We start from the raw sequence: 20,287 nt of genomic DNA, 5'->3' as shown, positions 1-20,287 counted from the left end.
AATGATCTCCGTCTTTCTCAGCACTTTTTCCTTTAGGAAAGTAAGGTCAGGATAAATGGGGAGGGTTGTGGTCTGCCTTGGTAACGCTCGTTACTATGACTGGACTAGAATGAGGAGGCCGTGAGCTGGCCTGCAGACCCTGGTTTTACTGATACGTACACACCCACCCACCCACACTCACACATGCACAAATTCCCTCAATTTTTATACACATTTACAAACCCGTAAATTAAAAACCGTGAGTTCACACAAAGCATCTCCAGTTTGTGCCCTCCACTGCCCCGCCCCCGAGTTCACGCCAGCCCCCCGTTCCACGCTGGACTGTCTTCTGTGCCGGCGAGTGGGCGCGGTCATCTCGTCCTGTTACTCACTTGTTCCACCCGTGATACGGAGGAAGTCGGCTCAGAATTGCTGACCCGCATGCCCGAATAAAAGCCCTTTGCCTGGAGTTCAGTATTTGTCTGCTGTACTTTGTCTTTAAACGAGGTTGTGCAGAGTGTTGTGTTCAGGTTTGTTTTAGTGTGGTTATATTATTTTTCCAGAAATAGCTTCATTTATTTTTGTTTGTAATCTACTTCAGTTTTTTTCCTCATCCCTGTTGGTTTTTACTATTTTTTATTATGTAAAACGTTTACATGCTTCCAGAAGTCAAAACTATACAGAAAGGTATGTCCCCAGTCCCCCTTGCCCACACTCCCACCCACCTCTTGTAGGCCATAATATCGTAGACTTCTGTTTGTCCTTCCTGTTTTTCTTATTGCAAACAGATACACATGTACAGGTACACATGTATTTTCTTATTTCCCTCTCTTTCTTATACAGAAATACATACTAGACGTAGTCTGTTGTATTTTGTTTGTTTCACTTAACAATATGCCAGAAATCATTCCATTTCAGTTCAATCTCCCATATTTTTTTTGACAGCTACAGAGGACATTAGTAGATATACCATATTTTACTTAATCGGCCTCTGATGTAATAGCCATTGAGGTGGGTTTAGGTACATATATATTGGGTTTAACAAAGTTTTATTTTTCAAAATGTGCAGTTGGTGGGACCACTCATGCATCTTCCCAGCAGCTGGGGCATCTCCACCTCTGGTGTTTCTCGTGTAAGTTACTTGAGCTGTTTTAAAAGCCGTCACTAGGTCTTTTCCTGTGGAGCTCCTGACGGGCTGGCCTGGCCAGGGAAGCATGAATCTTCCGTCTCTCAGAGGCGACAGCTGGGGTTGCGAACTTCCTACCGAGTTGGCCGCGTGTGGCCTTGTCACGAAGACCAGATTCCTGAGCCTGTCCCGAATTCTGCCTTTGGGCCACTTCTTCCTTTTGGCTTTGCCCTTAGATCGTCCTCTGGGTCTTTGTCCTTTAGTGGCCGACTTTCTGGCCTCTTTCTTCTTGCCGTCTTTGGGGGCATCTCAAGCTCGGAGGGCAGCTGCTACCACTGAGGCCTCGCTAAGATGTCGGGCAAAAAGCGGTTACGATATTTTGTAATTAGAAATAATGAAGATAATAACCTTATGCAAATGTATTTTCCTATTGTTGGGAGGGTACTTCATGGTAAATCCTTAGAAATGGGGTTTCTGGATAAAAGGGAACCACGTATGCAGTTTTGTTAAGATATTGCCAAATATTCCATTTTGCATTCCCACCAACGTGTGAGAATGCCTGTTTCCCTACAGCTTTGCCAACAGAAGGCACTGTCAGGTTGTTACATTTTTGCCAATCAAGGCGGTGTCCGAAGTAGGACATCTTCAGGAGTATAGTTTTATTTGTTCTTGTTGACCTGTGTTTATGGAAGATCTGTGGAGAGATTTAGACTTAGGTAGCTGCCATTAACCTTAGCTACTGATTGAACGTATTCTGACAATTGATTTTTTTGGTAAAATTTTGGTTACATTGAGAAATTTGTGCTCACTTTTACCACGTTGAGTCCGTGTGCCATTTAAAGAATATTGTTATACATTTCTAATCCAGTCTTTTTTTTCTTAACACATCTGAATGGGAATACTTTGGGGGCAGAATTGCTTGTTTTTCCTCACGTGTTTAGTTTTTAGTACATAATTTTGAAGATTAAAATGTTTTCTGTGCTCGCATATTAGTATCAGTTGCTCAGTGCCTCTGAGAGGGCTTTATCCTTATTCTGTTAAAGATGTGGATTTGGGTGCCTGGAGCAGCAGTGGCTGGAGGTGCGTTTTTAAGTAGGAATCAAATCCATGAAGGACTAGTTGAGGAAGATGGGTTTTAACCTTAGTTAAACGTGTGACAGTTTCTGCTCTTTCTGTGTGTAGGGGACTTTGTTAATTTACATGTGCAATGAGAATTACAATTTTAGCTTTGAAAATAGTCCACCAGTGGAGTTAATGATGACCTACCTGAACTTCGAGTTCTTTGATGGAGTCGTTATCATAACTATTTCAATTTAGTCTAGACTATAATGATTTGTTACTTAAAGAGCTAGTAGCCTGCTCCTCAAATAGGTAACTTCTAGCACAGACCAAAGTTAAAGCCATTGTATTTAAGAAGATTTAAATGTTGATCTGAGAGTTAAAGTTATTGTTTATGTGGTTATTTGTGCTGTTTACCAAATATTGCTACTTAACCACTGTGTTCACTTAGTGAACCAGATAGTGGATTTCAGCCAGCAATATGCAGAGAAAATTTCGGTGACAGGTAGAGTTTGCATGATTTCAGCTAAGAATTAATTGTTCCTCTGATCTACCTGCTGGTATGCTGTGCTGTTTTTTGCTGTCTTTATGTGCCCCGATTTTTCTATCACAGTGTGCTAAGGGTAACCTAGAACATCCGAGATTTCTCTAATTCCCTGTTTCCCTGGCCTGTTTGTAAGTAGCTTGAAGTGCTTCCTGCTGATCTTCCCATCTAGAGCTGAATTGGGATCTCTCTGCCCTACATGATTTTGTTTGTGTGGAAGGAGGGTGGAGGTGGCCAGATAGCACTGAGGGGGGCAGGCTGAGGAGAGACGTAACTCGGGTGCTACACCTGCAGGGGGTCTGTTATCCTGGCTCACCTGATTTAAACTAATCATAATAACTAAAGGTGATTTTACTTAAAACTATCCCCTGCCCCTGCCCTGCCCCCATCGTCACCCCCTGCCCCATTGTAATAATAACAGGGAGACAAATCTCATATCGACTGGAAAGAGAAAACATGGATTGAGGGGACATAAAATGAAGGCTGAGAAGCAGTGCATAATCGTTACATTCTTTAGGAAAATGCATTCTGATCAGTGATGTTTCTTTCTTTACGTTTTTTTTTTTCTTTCTTTTTAGGAAAATCACCAGCGCGTTAGCATTTTCTTTGACTATGCTAAACGTAGCAAGAACACCGCCTGGTCCTACTTTCTGCCCATGTTGAATCGCCAGGATCTCTTTACTGTTCATATGGTAAGTTTTGAGTTGGTCACATTTCTGATTCAGGGAAAAAATGCACCCGGGCTGGTTGTGACTTGGTAACGTCCCAGTACCCAGAGGAGTGACTGCTCTGACGTTGACTTTTCAAAGCAGCGCTTCCTTACTGGATGTTAGTAGCGTGGGGTGTTGGGAGGTCAGAGGAGGCAAGGTTGCTCTGACACAGTTCAACTTTGTAGAGCATTTGATGAGCTCATTGAGATAAAAGCCTTTGGTAGGGCTTCCCTGGTGGCGCAGTGGTTAAGAATCACCTGCCAATGCAGGGGACACGGGTTTGAGCCCTGGTCCGGGAGGATCCCACATGCCACGGAGCAGCTAAGCCCGTGCGCCACAACTACTGAACCTGCGCTCTAGAGCCCGTGAGCCACAACTGCTGAGCCCGCCTGCCACAACTACTGAAGCCCGCGCGCCTAGAGCCTGTGCTCTGCAACAAGAGAAGCCACCGCAATGAGAAGCCCGCGCATCGCAAAAAAGAGTAGCCCCCGCTCGCTGCAACTAGAGAAAACCTGCGCGCAGCAATGAAGACCCAACACAGCCAAAAATAAACAAACAAATAAATAAATAAAAATTTGAAAATAAAGTCTGTGGTAAATTCACATGTGCAAACAGCGTTAGGTGGTCTGTGACAGAATTAACTGCATTTTACTATAGAAATTAAATTTTGCTTTGAAGCAGCTGTTGTGTTTAATTTTTATTTTAATTAAGTAGTTGATTAATTGCTTTTGAATATCTTAGATACACTCCTGTTTTTAACTTAGCCTGAAAGGCTGTCTTTGGACGTGTCAACACTGAGCGGAAGGTCTGAGAGGACGATCAGAGAATCAGGCCTTGTGCAGGCCTTTTCTGTTCCTAGCGCATTGTGGGCTGCAGGGGGCGCTCCTGAGGCTGCATTTCATAGACGCCTACATTTTCGCAGCAAGATCCAGTGTCAGTGAAAGAGTTGAGCGTACGGTTTCTCTTTCCCTCCATATATATCTATATTCATTCATGTACTAGTATGTTCGTATATTGTATGAAACATTCGTAAAAAGAAATTTAAAAGGAGGACTCATGAAATAAACTATTTTAAAGAGTAGTTTAAAAAGGAAACAGTAATATATTTTCTTCTTTCAAATTGTGTAGAGGCTTGTTTTCACCGTCTGGAAACATGATTTAAACATTTTCCTAATTTTGATGGTCTTCTAATAAAATTGACAAATATGTTAAAGACCAAATACACATTTAGGGTAAGGTTCATCATTATCCATGGTGTAGCCAAGTCTGTGTTTCCAGTTCTTTATGATTTCCGTTACTTTTGGCTCATCTTTCAAATTTTGAGGGTCAGATGCTCACTGGTTTGCCTCGCGCTGATGAAGAGCTTGTGCTTGGAGAGGAAACGCCAGGCCTCGTGTTCCTTTGTCTTCGCCCTTTTGCTTGTGCTTCCACTGCTGAGATCACCTTTTCAATTTCCAGTTTCCTCACAGGGATCCTTTCGTGTCACTTTTCTGTTTTGTGACAGTGAGGTCAGTTTAAGTTAGATGGCGTGTCTGTGAAGTCACTTAGCGAGGCACGTGAAGACGACCGCATGTCACTGCAAAGCGAGGGAGTCGGGGTGCCGGGCGCTGCCCCCCTCCCCCGTGGTGCAGGCTCCCGAATATGCCGCGCCACACGCTGCCCTCTGACACCTCGCGCGCTGCGTGCACGTCTGGGAGCGGACCTCAGTGTGTTTTCGGCTCAGCTCATCAGCCTTCACGGTCTCTACTAGGATTAACTCTGAATGATGAGAGCTTTGAAACACTAACTTGCTTATAGAAAGAACTGAAAGAATATTTATTAAATTGGGTTTGTGGGTGGAGAAGTAGTAGTTTATACTGCCTTTCCCCCCCTTCCCCCCGGTATATCTATATCTATAGAAAGTACTGAAACCCAATTTATTAAATTGGGTTTGTGGGTGGAGAAGTAGTAGTTTATACTGCCTTTCCCCCCCTTCCCCCCGGTATATCTATATCTATAGAAAGTACTGAAACCCAATTTATTAAATTGGGTTTGTGGGTGGAGAAGTAGTAGTTTATACTGCCTTTCCCCCTTCCCCCGGTATATCTATATCTCTATATTTCCAGATTTATTGAGGTGTAATTGACAACATTATAAGCTATTTAAAGTGTACAACATGATTTGATAAAATACACTTATACTGCCTATTTAATAAAAAAAATTCATGATTCATTTTTTTAACATCTTTACTGGAGTATAATTGCTTTACAATGGTGTGTCAGTTTCTGCTGTATAAACAGAGTGAATCAGCTATACGTATACATAAATCCCCGTATCTCCTCCCTCTTGCATCTCCCTCCCACCCTCCCTTCGTGATTCATTTAATAGCTTGAAGAAAATTGAGAAGTTTTTGAGTGAAGAGAAAAGGGTGTTCGTTTCTGTTGAGAGAGATGACCATTCAATACCCGGGATATATTTTATACCAAGATACAGATTTGTAGCTGTGAGAACTCGCAAGGGCTTGAATGACCGAGGTAGTGGCTGGCAGTTTGTTGGAGCGATTGCTCAGAACTCTGGCCAGTGAGTTGGTGAAAGTCGCTAAGAAGGATTTTTGTGTTCTTTTGATTTTTGCTGGTCTTATAATGAATCCTAATGTTACTTTTGAAACTCAGAATAATGCAGGGAATATTGTGAAATTCTTAAAACACAACTGATTTTGATTCACTTTAATGGAAGTATTTAAAACTACATTTGACCATATTAGAAATATTTTTAAAAATGAAATATAATCTATTATCTTTGAAGGAGTTGAGTGCTAAAAGAAATCCTGCAGCAAAATGGTTATGAGTCCTGTTTCTTAGGGTCTATGGTGTGATTTTTAGAATCAGTATAATATTCAAATGTATTTCTTATTTTTCAGGCAGCAAGAATTATTGCCAAGTTAGCAGCTTGGGGAAAAGAACTGATGGAAGGCAGTGACTTAAATTACTATTTCAATTGGATAAAGACTCAGCTGAGTTCACAGGTAAAAGACTTTGCTCTTAGTATCTTTGAAAGGAACATAACGTCCATGTTCCCTAAAGCTATTTATGGTAATTATGTGAAATTACAGAAACTCTATGTTCAAAAAGAGGCATTCTGAGTTTGATGTGTCAGCCACGCAGCTTGCAGGTCTGGTAGGGGCTTCACCTTTTCTGCCTGTGACTGGCTTCAGCTCAGAGCTTCCTGTCTCTTCTGCCACTCGGGGTTTTCCCGTCATGCATTTCAGCAGGTAGGGAGGATTTCCCTTCCAGGAAGGTGGCTGCCGAGATCACACGGGTTGGAGGATTGGAAGGACGCACACAACTCCAAGGGTACACTCATGTGAGGCTCACAAGAGAGGAGGAGAGACAGTGCGATGGGCGAGCATCTCTGCCCTGGGACTCTGGACCACCCACATCGGTGCCAGGAGTCTTGGTTTGGGGAGAGTTCTTTAAAAGTGTGCAGTGGGTCCTTTATGCCCTCTGGTCACATACCCAGGCCAAACTGTCTGACCAGTCACACCAGTAAACAAACTGGCCCTGGCTGCCGCCAGGGGGGCTTCAGACTGCAGACAGCACGGGACAGCTCATTAGGCAGCCCGCCTCTAGTCGTGGCCAGGAGGCTGTCCCAGGCACCACTGGGTGGCCTGGGGCTGCTCTCTCCAGCCCGAGAGGATGTCTCCCTCAGTGACTCCCTCTCAGGATTTCACCGTGTCCTCGTGGGGTTTCATTTAAGCCCAAAGGGAAACACGAAGCCTGCTTGCTGTGGTCTCGCTGCTGTCAGGGCCGTCAAGCCCGCTTCTTCGTGGAGGAGGACAGCTTTCGGGGTGACGGCTGGTACATCACGAGTTTTCCCATTTGTCTTCTCGGTTCCCCAGCACAGGGCGGATGGCGGGACGCTCCTGACGGCTCAGTGGAGGGTTTCTTTTCCTTTAGGCGTCCGGTGACCAAGTGAGAGGTGGTGAGGGGCTTGGAGGGAGTGAGCCACGGAGAGGAGCAAGCTGACCTGGGTGGGGAGGGCGGCAGATCTGTATCCGGAAGGAAAGGCAGGAGGGGGCGGGCGGGACACGGAGGATGGGCCAGGAGAGGCCATGCTGGGAGGCCTGGTGGCCTCAGGGCTAGAGGACAAGTAAGGGCCTATTTGAAATGAAGGCTTGGAAAGTTGTAATTTAGGTTGCTGGTGACTTTATGATTTTAGTAGATTTTAATTTGAAGTATGAGAGAGACACCATGACATTTTGCTTCGATTTATTTTTTGTCTTATCATTGCCTGCCTTTCTGTGGGGGGAGCCTCATAACCTTTTCTGTTTGGATAGGGAGATTTTGAAGTGTCTTGAAACAAAATCAGTTATTTTTTCTGTCAACAGCATACATTTTAACACTCTGTTGGGCTTAGTTTTTAAAAGTATTTTTACAAGAGCCACAAGTTTTGCAGATTTTACTGAGTTTGTGAGGTATTTCAAAGAGAAGATACTTAGAACATGAAAAATACATATGTGAAGATGAGATGTATTTATTTCTACATGTGTATCATTTGGGATCAGAGCGCTTAGTTAAAGGGGTAACCCCCCCCCCCCGCTTTCTTTTTTCCTCTTATGAGATTAGTTCTCCCTTTGAAGAAACTTCATTCTGCTTCAGTGTTAGGCATGGTCTGGTGGTAAGAAGACTCTATGCTAGCTGGACTCATAAAATGAGATCTGGTAGCAAAGAATGCACGCTGCAGTGTGCCGCTAACACTCTGGGTTGTTTCATCTTAGACTTTTCCTCGTAGGAGTAACATTTATGCTGTGCCCCACAGATGATTGGTTAGTTTTAGAAGGATTTGCTGTGGTTGTAACCATGTCCAGCAATGGGGGGATATTTCTCCGGTCACTAGTGGAAGCAGAGATTTCAGTGTCTGGAACACTTTTCATTAGACTTGGTGTGAGACAAACGCTCTTAAAGACTTTTCTGTGTCTTTCCAGCGCGCTTGCTCTTTTTATCGCGGAGTCTTTGGCCTTGTTCAGTTACTGTCTGGCGTTGCTGCTTTGCACGTCCTGCCCCAGGGAGAGGCTTCAGGCCCGTCCAGCCGTGCCTCAGAGTCTGGTCACTGCTTCCGCTGGGCTCTGGCTGGCTACCACCCTTGCTGTGGGCAGACACTTGTCCACAGCCTTTGATCAGGGTGCAGTGACAGGCATGAAGCAGAGGCTTGTTCGGGCTTTTATTTTCTACTTTGCTTAAATGCCTCGTGATAGCACTGTATCTGCAAGGTCTCTTTTTCTCTATCATAAGCATCTTCTCCCTCATAAAAAGGACCACATTTTCATGATTCTAATAGAAATAGACTTTCAAAAGTCTGAATTAGGTGCCAATTTGGATATTTTGTTCTTTGACTTTATAGAGACATTTAGGAGCCTTTTCCCCAATGGTTTAACCGTTATACTTGGGTTATAGGGGCTCATGCCTGGCACTTAGTAGATAAGTTATTGAATAAAACAAAATAAAAATTTCCTTTCAGAAATTCATTATCACTTTTCTCTTGCATATTCAGCTTCTGACTTTCTACCTTAAATTTTCTTTAGTCATTTCTGTGTAACAGGTGAGGTTCTGATTGTCATTATAATGTGTTAGCATTGTTGTGGATAACCTAATATTTTAAGTTCCATGTAGTATCTTCCCATCATCAGGCACCTGTTTTGAAAGCTTTGCCACAGAGTATAGTGTAGATAGTTCGGCTTAAGACAGTTGTCCCATTGGAAAAATGACTCAGGAAGTAAATCCTGAGACTTGGAAATTTGCACTAGCTTCACTTATGAAATGTAATTGGAACTTAGTATTCAGTTTATTATCGTTCCTTTTAAAATAATTTATTAAGATATTATCCAGAGGAGTGTAACGACGTTTAGAATATTTCGTGTCATCCCCACATTTTTTATTAGTTGATGATACTCCATTCAGTAGGATTAGGAAAACAGTGATAAAGTTTGCTTAGCTCTCTTTCGTAAGCTGATGAAGTAGGATAAAATTAAAAACAAAACTAAGTAATAAGTTATTTATTTCGTAATAGAAACTGCGTGGTAGCGGTGTCGCTGTTGAAACAGGAACAGTCTCTTCAAGCGATGTAAGTACATTCCTTGTTCGTTCACTGGCCTCCTAACACCCTGAATTTAAGTTATTTTGAGTCACAGACATTTAACGTTTTGAAGGTGTTCCCTAGTCCCCCGATGTAAATCGTGGATTTGGTGTCACCTCAAGTTGGGTTAATGGTGTTGTGAAAGCCGTGTGTAAGCCTTTCTGGGCTGTGCGGTTGCTTTCTGCTGTTGGTGGAAGTGGGGCTTCCTCTTCCTGTTGCTCTTCTCTTCAGGCGGCTTTATCTCAGGCCTGAGAATCAGAGCAAGTCTGGACTCAGATGCACAAGTCGAGTGAGTAACCAGAGCTCCTCTCTTACCACTTTAGCTGTCTCATAAACGCTAACATCTGACGGATACACGGACCCTGCGCCAGGCAGCTGAAAACAGTTCCGTTCCCCGCTGGCACGAAAACCCACTACTTGCCTGAGTTGCTCAGGGTTTAATGGGGGCCTGTGTGGTGGCCAGACTCTCCCTGCCCCTTTTTGGGGCCAATCCTGCCCCACATTTATGTAGAGCCCAAAGGTTAAAGGTTAAAACTCATCATGTCCCCCCAGTTCCTTTCCTGGGTATGGTTATCCCCCCCGGTTGGGAGTGGTTTAACTTTGCTGTCTTCAGACGAGTTCAAGAATTGCCGATAGATTTGGACAAGTATGGGTTGGCGTGGTTAGCGTGGTTAGCGCCAGCCGAGAGCAAGGTGGGGGAAGAGTTAAAAAGGTAGGTGAGGCGTATGCAGCTTCCTTTGCTGGGAATATCTCTGGGAAACCGGAAAGCACCTTCCGAGGATGGTGTCTCCCACCTGCCTGTGCTAGACCTCAGCGAAGCTGTGTGGGGGCCACGCAGGGTCCGTGTCCATAACCCTCAGGCCACACCCCTGTGTGTGTGCTTGTAGATGAGAGAGGGCGACACAGTCCATCTCAAAGCCAGGAGTGGGGCTTCTCTTGGGGCACGGGTCGAGGGACTTGACAAATAGTGTGTCAGGCTGGAAAATGGCCACGTGTCTTCTGAAATCAGAACAGTGTATAGAACTAAGTGAGCAGTCTTGGGGCCAGGGTGGGGGAAGGTTCGAAGTCTAGACATTCAGCCATAAGCAGATGTTTAAATTGGGGATCCTTATTTTATATGACTTGAGTTTCTTTCCACCGGTTTGAAATTTTGAAAAATTGTTTGATTTGAAAAATTGTCTAATTAGACTTATTTGTAAAATTTTTAAAAGGTGTTTTCGGAATAAACTTAAGTGGTTATTAAAGTGTTTGGAAGTTAGTAAAGCTCACGCAGTGAGGTGCGAGCTCTGGTGACGTGACATTCTTCTTTTGCTCTTTTCTGTCCAGTGTGTGGGAAGAGCAACGCCGATCTATTGAATTGGCAGTGGTTAGTCAAAGTGGTTTATCTGGTCGACTCAGACACGTCCATCCCAAACGGAATTAGCATCAGGGGTGATTCTGAGTGACGGAAAGCTGGCTTTTGATGTCCCCGTCTGTTCCCTTTAGTGCCCTTCACAGCTGAACATACTCCCTGTCTCTTGCTGGAGGTTCCTACTTTTTCAGAAGGCTGTCGACTTGGAAGGCAGACTTACAGAAGTTGACAGAGAGGCGTTAGCAGTTCTTTGATACTTGTGTTTCAGTAGGGGGGTCAGCACTGGTAGCTGGTACGCATGGAGCTCTTCCTGTGTGCCTGGCAGTGTTTTAGTCGTTTTGCATTTACATCTCCTTGAATATTCACAGCCCGTCTTTGACATCGGTCTTACCATAAGCCACGCTTTAGGGATGAGCCATGAGGCTGGAAAGGCACACCGGCTTGCCCAAGGTCATCCGCTCATGGTGGCAGAACCCCCAAGGAGACGGATTCCTTACCGAGAGGGTTCTGAGGCACCTGGACTGGACTTGGAGCCTTAGGCCTTCTCCAGGCTGCCTCACCTACTCAGACTTGTGAAGAATGTCGGCGTTATATCTTAAAATCCCTTCAGGTTTTCAGACAGCGTAGGAAAGCAGCTTGGAAAGCTGCATTCTGTGCTGCTGCGACTTGATGTCAGGATAAAACAAACAGAACAAAGCTTTACACAGCAAACTGGGAAGTCAGCGGGATGCAACAGTCTTGACTTTTAAAATGGCACAGGAGCATCATCATAAGTTACGAGTGGATCATCACAGACATTTTTATTTAAATGACGTTATATAAATGAAATTTTCTAAAAATGATTTGTGTTGTTTTTACCTAAATGTAAAAAGAGTGAACTATATCACATGACACGTACTTACCCTAACTTACCTTCAGCTGTCTGTTCAGTTCTTTGTTGGCTCTTGCACGGGAATGATCAATCTTCTACTTTTCCGAGGACGTCGCCCAGGCTTAGATGTCGATTGCTGGGCTGCTGCCCTGACAAAAAGAGGAACACCGTGATCTCTCCCAGCCTTTGGAGGAGTCAGGAGAATCTGGGCCTTCTTTTCCCTCTGTCCAGCCTCTCTCATACCTGTGTGCAGGGGACCGTGGTAACTCTCCGCTCCCGCGCCCTGTTCTCTGTTGTAGACCTGGTCCGGCCCCGGTTATTGCTGGATGGACATGGTTTCGTTGGTAGTACGTAATGGGAGTAGGTTGCCAGGTTCTCCATGTTGCTCATGTTATCTTTTGCCTTTTAACGTTCTGGAGCAGTTCTGTCCAGTAGAACTCTCCGGGGTGATGGCAGCGTCCTCTATATCTGTGGTGTCCACTCTGGAAGCCCCACGTGGCTCTTGAGCACCTGGAAACCTGGCACGTGTGAGTGAGCAAGTAAACTTGCAGTTTTTTGTAGGCTTTTTGGTTTGTTTGTTTACAGCTTAATTGAAATCTGTTTCTCATACCATAAAATCTTTCCATTTGCCATTGGTTTTAGCATATTTACAGAGTTGGGCAACCATTGCCACCATCTGATTTTGTAGCGCTTTCAACACCCCAGAAAGAAACCGTGTCCACCGAAACAGTCACCCCCATTCCTAACCCCCTCGCCTAAACTCTGGCAACCACTCACTTACTTTCCGTCTCTGCATTCACCTCTTCTGGCCACTCTCTGTACACAAGTCACGTAATATGTGGTCATCCGTGACTGGCTTCTCTCACTTAGCCTATGTTTTCAGGATTCATCCATGTTTTAGCGTGTAATAACAGCATTTTAGAATGAAAGGGGGAAAAGAAACCTTAGCTTCTTTGGCTTTTGGCCACATTCCTTAAATTGTTTTCTCTGACAGTTCTAATATCCTTGTTAATGTGAAGGTAGTTTTACTGCTTTGACTCTTTTAAATTTAAGGCTCTGTTTTTAATTTAAGACTTTTCAGTCTTTCAGAAGAGTTGGAGGGCTTTAACGATTTGGTTCTTCACTGTTTGTCCATAAGTGTATAAAAAGTGCTACCCAAGTAGCAGAAATGAGGGGCTGCGTCAGGAATTCGCATAGTGCAGGCCTCTTATGTAACTCTGGTCCCCTCTAGCCTGTGATTTGTAAAGTCTGTGAGGACCCAGAGAAGTTCACAATCAGTTACGTGTCTTGGTGCAGGTTTCCAGAGCATTGCTATTTACCTGAAGCAATTTTTGGATGATCTTCATTGTATCCTCTTATCACAAAATTCGTAAGTTTTAAACATTGTGGATCATTAAAATATATGCAAAGAATAAATGTTAAGAAAAGGAGAGCAGATAAGAACCTGTCAGTTTTGCTTTTCTGATCAGATATCTGGAAGGATTGTGTATATTCTGGCAATGCAGAGGAAAATTCAATGGTAAAGTATTTCAGTACCAGACTTGCTGTTACATATCATTTTCAAACTATAGCATCAATAACAATAATAAGGTAACCTAATATTGTACATTGGATGTGTTCTTGGAAGTTGCATACAAAGCAATGATTTATAAAGTAAATCATATTTTCTTAAGTTTGCAATAATTTTTTCCTACAATAAAGAATCCCAACCGTCATGTAATTAAATTATACGCCTAAGAAAACTAGATTGAAAGCAATACTTGAAGGAGACTTAGAAATTTGTAAATTAACAGTGAAATTACTTTCTTGGTAAGACTTAAGTCTAAGATGAAATTATCTTAAGTTAATTTAGGTATTAATTTAATATAGGTATTTTATGGGTATTGACTAGAGGGTCTCTTTTAATAAGCCAACTTGAAGAGAATTCTTGAACTATATATGTTTTAGTTCCTGAATATGAAGTAATAATAATGACAAGGATAATAATGATGATAATGTACCTTACGGTTGTTTTGTGTTTAACTGATGTGAGTTCAGATTTGAGTAACAGAGGTTTTTGGTTTTGTTTTTGTTTTTTAATTTAGGGCTATTTTTAAAAAATTGGGCTGGTGTTGCTTTCCTTTATTGATGGGACAACACTTTTTTTTTTTTTTTTTTTGCGGTACACGGGCCTCTCACCGCTGTGGCCTCTCCCGCTGCGGAGCACAGGCTCCGGACGCGCAGGCTCAGCGGCCACGGCTCACGGGCCCAGCCGCTCCGCGGCATGTGGGATCCTCCCGGACCGGGGCACAAACCCGCGTCCCCCTGCATCGGCAGGCGGACTCTCAACCACTGCGCCACCAGGGAGGCCCGGGACAACAGTTTTGAAGAGTTTAAAGTGATTTGCCAAAGGTAGATCGGCAGAACTTCTGCCTGACAAAACCTCTCTCCCTCTTTGCCTCCCTTTCTTTGGTCACTTATTTTTATGTCATAACTTGGTTGGGGAGGAAAAAATTACGCTTTGCTCCTTCTGGGTTCTTCTGTCTGGCCAAAGAATTAAATTGACGAGAGACAGATTAACAGGAGAAAACCAGATGTCCTTACGTATGTACAGGGGCCCCGTAATATGAGGCCGCAGATGTGGCATCTGAGAGAAGGAGAAGGGGGTGCCGGGGGGGACTTCAGCGGGGAGAAGGCAGTTCACACGGAGGTGGGAAAGCAGATATTTGGTGACAGATGCTTGCTGGGCCCACAGGGACAGTGGGACACACAGAGGACTCTGGTCTCCCGGCCTTGTGCAGCTCCCCCCAGCGCCGACCCGTGTTCTTTGTAGATCTCTGGTGACAGTGCCCTTCCTGGACCAGGGCCTTTGTCTGAGTTCTTTAGGCAGTTAAGGGGCGGGTAAAAAGACAGACTTCTTGTATCCTCTGCTTTCAAAAAAATAATCACCCTAAAATAATCCTCATGCCAAAGGGACCCATTTAAGGTGGCAAATTTTGTTCCCCTACAGCTTACATGGAGTAAAATAGACAGATTTTTTTAATGTTCAGCTGAATGCACTTATACATCACGTGTCCTACTCAATGCTCGCGTTCGCCTCGGCTCCCACAAAGGTTTTCGTTATTATGCGTTAGTTTTGCCTGACCTTGAACTCCATAAAAGTGGAACCATACACAGTGTGAACTCTTATGTGTCCGAATTCTTGTGCAGTATCGTGTCAGTGAGAGTCACTCACGTTGCACTTGGCAGTAATTCGTCTCTTTATTGCCGTGTAGTAATCTGTTAAATGAATATTATCCATACTCTTATTGATGGATATTTGAGTTAGTTCTGGTTCTTGGCTGTTGTGAATAGCTTGCTATGAACATCCTTGTACATGGCCTTTGGTAGATGTAACCACTTACGCCTGGAGCACTTCTAGAATGGAGTTGCCGGGGTACAGGTTACATGTGAATTTAGGTCCAGCAGTCCAGTCACTTTTCTAAACCAGTTTACACATCGTCAACAAAGTAGGAGAGTTCCAGTTATTCCACACATAAGATGTGCACACTCACTTTTTAGTTCTATGAGAAAAGATTCATTTAATAGTCATGACACATTGAATACTTTTGGGATTGGTTAATCACCAGTCCTGGAGGATTTCATGTAAAACTGGCTTCTGGGGTTTAGTTTGGTCGATGGTGTGTTCTACAAACTCAGCTTTGTGCTTCGCTGATACCACTGGACACACGTGTGTTTCCACTGCATCTGAGACAAGTGCTTTTCTCTGCACTGCAGACGTCTTTTTTTTTTTTTTTAAGCGCCCTTGATTCCGAAATTTAGAGGAATATGATCTTTACTTTTTCTCATTTAGTTTGTACTTAAATCCCAGCATTATGGAGATAGATACTCAGAATTGGTCTGTAAACATTGTTATAGCATGAGTTTTACTTTGGTACAATGTCGCTGCAGTTTTTATGTTTATCTTTCGTTGCCTACTTGCTTTGTAAGTCCTCACTTCTTGAATTACATTGTAATTCTGAAGAATATGGATCTGGGAGACCCTCTTCACCAGGAAGGTGAATTCTGTCAGTTGCTGTTTTCCTTTTGTGATTATTCCACCATAATATAGGAGAATTTGCATTTTCAGCAATATTGGAAATTTTACCTAATGATGTTCTCTTAATGTGTTGAGAAGTAAAGTTAGTCTTTCTCTACCAGGGAGGTTTGTGTGTTTGAGAGTACACATTGCAGCTGGTTCTCAGCCCAGCTTGTCATGTATTAGCTAATGAGATTATCCCCACACCCCATGTGATGTGCCCTGTTATCCCCATTTTATAGATGGGAAGCTCATGCAAGGGCACACGGCTTGGAAGTGGCTGAGCATGGCAGGCTGGTTCCAGAGCCTTTGTTCGTAACTGTTAGGCTACATTACTGTCTTTCTTTCATGGTGGTGGAGTTAACATTGGAGCTGTGAGTCAGTTCAGCTGGAGAGAGGAGGGGTGAGAGCTTTCCCGGAAGCAGCTGGAGGTAGACGTCTGGTTCTCTGGGGGAGAGTAACTGTTGGACCTGGCACTTTAAGGTTACTGCTGATCCTAGCATTTGCCATGTTGGTGGAGTGATAAGGTATCAGAGAGGTAAGAACCTGGTGATAATTCTCTCAAGAAAACTTCATGCGTTGGGAGGAAGAAAGATGCTGAGATTGGTACAAGGTTTAGGGATAATTTTAAGACGGGAAAGATTGAGTATATTGAGGGGCTGAGGAGAGGGAACCTGTCAAACAGATCGGAGCTACAGGCAGGGGTCGGACTGAGGCGATGCTGTGTGGGAGGAGTGGGACACAGGCCTCGCTGGGGCCGTGGTCCTGGACAGGAAGAGCTGTCTGCCTCTGCTCAGCGGGAGGGAGGTGAGAAGGACCGTCAGGGACGTTCAGTTGCGGGGGCGCAAAGTTGGCAGCTCAGTGACTCGCTAGCTGATGGTCTCCGTTTTTTCTCTCAGTGCTGAGATAAGGGAAGAGAGCAGGGCAGGAGGGTAGAGGTGAAGGTGTGAGCGTGGCTCTGGGGATGGCAGCGAGAGTGGAGCACAGCTGCCTGATGGCTCTGCGTGGCTGTCAGTCTTCTCCAGCAGTGGCTGAATGACCTCTGTGTGGGGGAAGAGTCGGTGGCTCCTTGGGTTGATTGGAGGCTGACTATTCTCCTCTAAAAAAATCATTGAATAACTTTGTACATGAGACTAACAGGGCAATGTGAGAGAAAGGTAAGGCAGTGATACAATTTACTTTGTTTAATTGAAGGCAGTAACTCAGTCATTTATCAGTGTTACCTTCACTGTGTACTTTGAAAATAATTTCTGGACTGGTATTGGACTGTCTCATGGTGCATCATAGGAGAGAGTGCAGTTTTAGAAGCAGCATCTTTGTAAAAAAATTTTTAATAGAGTATAATTGCTTCACAATACCGTGTTAGTTTCTGTTGCACAGCAAAGCGAATCGGCCATATGCATGCACATGTCCACATATCCCCTCCCTCTTGAGCCTCCCTCCCACCCTCCCTGTCCCACCCCTCTAGGTCATCGCAAAGCGCCCACCGGATCTCCCTGTGCTATGCGGCTGCTGCCCACCAGCCAACTGTTTTACATTCGGTCGTGTGTGTATGGCGATGCTGCTCTCACTTTGCCCCAGCTTCCCCCTCCCACCCCAAGTCCTCAAGTCCATTCTCTATGTCTACCTCTTTATTCCTGCCCTGCAGCTAGGTTCATCAGTACCATTAGAAGCAGCATCTTTTTTTTATTTTTTAATAGATCTTTATTGGAGTATAATTGCTTTGCAGTGGTGTGTTAGTTTCTGCTTTATAACAAAGTGAATCAGCTATACATACACATATATCCCCATATCTCCTCCCTCTTGCATCTCCCTCCCTCCCACCCTCCCCATCCCACCCCTCTAGGTGGTCACAAAGCACCGAGCTGATCTCCCTGTGCTATGCGGCTGCTTCCCACTAGTTATCTATTTTACGTTTGGTAGTGTATATATGTCCATGCCACTCTCTCACTTCGTCCCAGCTTACCCTTCCCCCTCCCCGTGTCCTCAAGTCCATTCTCTACGTCTGCATTTTTATTCCTGTCCTGCCCCTAGGTTCATCAGAACCTTTTTTTTTTAAGATTCCATATATATATATATATGTGTGTTAGCATATGGTATTTGTTTTTCTGTTTCTGACTTACTTCACTCTGTATGACAGACTCTAGGTCCGTCCACCTCACTACAAATAACTCAGTTTCTTTCTTTTTATGCCTGAGTAATATTCCATTGTATATATGTGCCACATCTTCTTTATCCATTCATCTGTCGATGGACACTTAGGTTGATTCCATGTCCTGGCTATTGTAAATAGTGCTGAAGCAGCATCTTTTATATGCTCGTTTATATGTGAGTCCTGAAGCTGTAACTAGCAACGAAGAATCAATTTTTTAAATGTGTCATGTATTTCAACATAGTAGAGTAAATGGACACAGACAAGAAAAAGACTTACAGTGAACCAAGAAATTCTCGTGTTGAGAGGAAATCGATGATAAATGGAAGAGGAGAGAGTGCCCTAGGCTGCCTTTTACTCATTATTGTGGAAACCTTGCTTAGGCTCTCTCTAAACAAGGAAGGTGGAATTCTCCTTTTCACAAAGGGTTACTTAGCTGCTGACCTAATTGGAAAAACACATATATTTTTTTTCCCATTATGGAAGATTGTTTTCGAGCTGAAAATTTACTTTATTTGTTTATTTATTTTTTGGTACACGGGCCTCTCACTGTCGTGGCCTCTCCCGTTGCGGAGCACAGGCTCCGGACGCGCAGGCTCAGCGGCCATGGCTCACGGGCTTAGTTACTCCGCAGCATGTCGGATCTTCCCAGACCGGGGCATGAACCCGTGTCCCCTGCATCGTCAGGTGGACTCTCAACCACTGCACCACCAGGGAAGCCCTTTTTTTTTTTTGTCATTAATTTCTGTGAATGTTTTGAGTTTTCAGGCAAATTAAGTTACTGGATATAGTGTGCTTTTGGGCAACTGTGTTCACTACTTTCTAGGTAAAATCTAAGATAACCTTTTCATGATAACTTTTGATTATTCCACCAAATATATCATTGTGTTTTTGTATTTGAGTGCCTGGAATTCTTTGAAGTGTTAGGTTTTAACAAACTTAGTTTAAGTTAAAACATAGAGCTGAAGTGGCATCATGTATATTAGGTTTTGTGAATTTATATGACGTCCACGATCCTCTCCTGTCTTTCTTTTTTCTTTTTGTTAGCATGTTCTTTAAGGCTGGGGTCTGAAATTTCCCCTTGTCCCTCCATTTCTTACAGATGTAATAAGGCTCATGGTAAATATTTAGGGAGGTGCCCAGGCCAGGTGTTACTACCAGCTTACCTAACGTGGAGGAGCGTGCAACTTCTTGGGGATATTTGTTCTATTTATTTCAAGCTTCAGATTTAACCTCAATTTCTCTAACATAGTGCCTGTTGCACTGATAGTTTCAAAAATAATCAGTCTTTTTCAAGTGTTTAAGTAGACTTTTTATATGCTGTATAGTGGGGTTTTTTTAAGTTTTTATTTATTGAGTTTCTGTGACATGTCTAGCTCTGTGCTGAATGAATTACTTTACTTAATCCTAAGAGTCCCTTTCAGGGTGCGTGGGGGTGTGACCCTCATTAAGGATGAAGAAACTGAGCATTGAAAACGTTCGGAAACTTGCTCAAGATCATTCAAATACGGGCCTGTCTCAAAGCATACACTTTTTTTTTTTTTTTTTTTTTGTGGTACGCGGGCCTCTCACTGTTGTGGCCTCTCCCGTTGCGGAGCACAGGCTCCGGACACGCAGGCTCAGCCACTCCGCGGCATGTGGGATCTTCCCGGACCGGGGCATGAACCCGTGTCCCCTGCATCGGCAGGCGGACTCTCAACGACTGCACCACCAGGGAAGCCCAAAGCATACACTCTTATCTCTTTCATTTTATTGTTGTTCTCTGATACTTGTGTAATTATGAAGAGAAGTATTCTCTGTATCATGCCTCTATTCAGGGCTAAGTGAAACATTGCAAGATAATAAGCTGTTTATCAAACCATATCAAAGGCATAACTACTTTGTCCCTTGATTTCCCTGACTGGATGTGTTCGGTGGGCTTGAACCATGTAGGCTTAATTTGGCAAAAGAAGTCAGCTTCATTTCTAGGAGGAAGAGAGAAGAGCAACAAGGATTGACTTTTGAAAAAATATTTGAGACTTTTGGACTTTTCAGGTGATAAGAAACTAGTAAAAACCACTCCAGAATTTGGTATCTGCATGACCTTGTGACTTGAAGCGCTTTCCGGTTTTAAACACTGTGCTTCTCCCTGCACAGAGCTCTCAGTATGTGCAGTGTGTGGCCGGGTGTCTGCAGCTGATGCTCCGAGTCAACGAGTACCGCTTTGCCTGGGTGGAAGCAGACGGGGTGAACTGGTGAGCGCCCTTTATTTTTACTGTGGAATAACATTTAAAAACATCTCTCCTTGACAATTTCAAAGAAATGAATACATTTAATCATCTAAAAGA

The 20,287-nt window shown here is 43.8% G+C and overlaps 1 protein-coding gene across 5 annotated transcripts in view; it reads left to right on the top strand.

Annotated features, from left to right (window-relative positions):
• ATP6V1H (ATPase H+ transporting V1 subunit H) overlaps window positions 1-20,287 on the top strand; it is an 81,868-nt gene that overhangs the window by 39,379 nt on the left and 22,202 nt on the right. For all 5 annotated transcript variants that reach the window (XM_081258740.1, XM_081258739.1, XM_081258741.1 and 2 more), the window contains 4 exons: window positions 3,287-3,400; window positions 6,318-6,422; window positions 9,464-9,517; window positions 20,097-20,194. In XM_081258740.1, the coding sequence (XP_081114866.1) occupies window positions 3,287-3,400; window positions 6,318-6,422; window positions 9,464-9,517; window positions 20,097-20,194 (371 nt within the window). The remainder of the gene's footprint in view (window positions 1-3,286; window positions 3,401-6,317; window positions 6,423-9,463; window positions 9,518-20,096; window positions 20,195-20,287) is intronic.

The sequence above is a fragment of the Mesoplodon bidens genome, assembly GCF_964165515.1.
Source record: "Mesoplodon bidens genome assembly, chromosome: 16".
Classification (NCBI taxonomy): Eukaryota; Metazoa; Chordata; class Mammalia; order Artiodactyla; family Ziphiidae; genus Mesoplodon; species Mesoplodon bidens.
The sequence above is the reverse complement of the archived record's forward strand: the minus strand, read 5'-3'. Positions and strand labels throughout refer to the sequence as shown.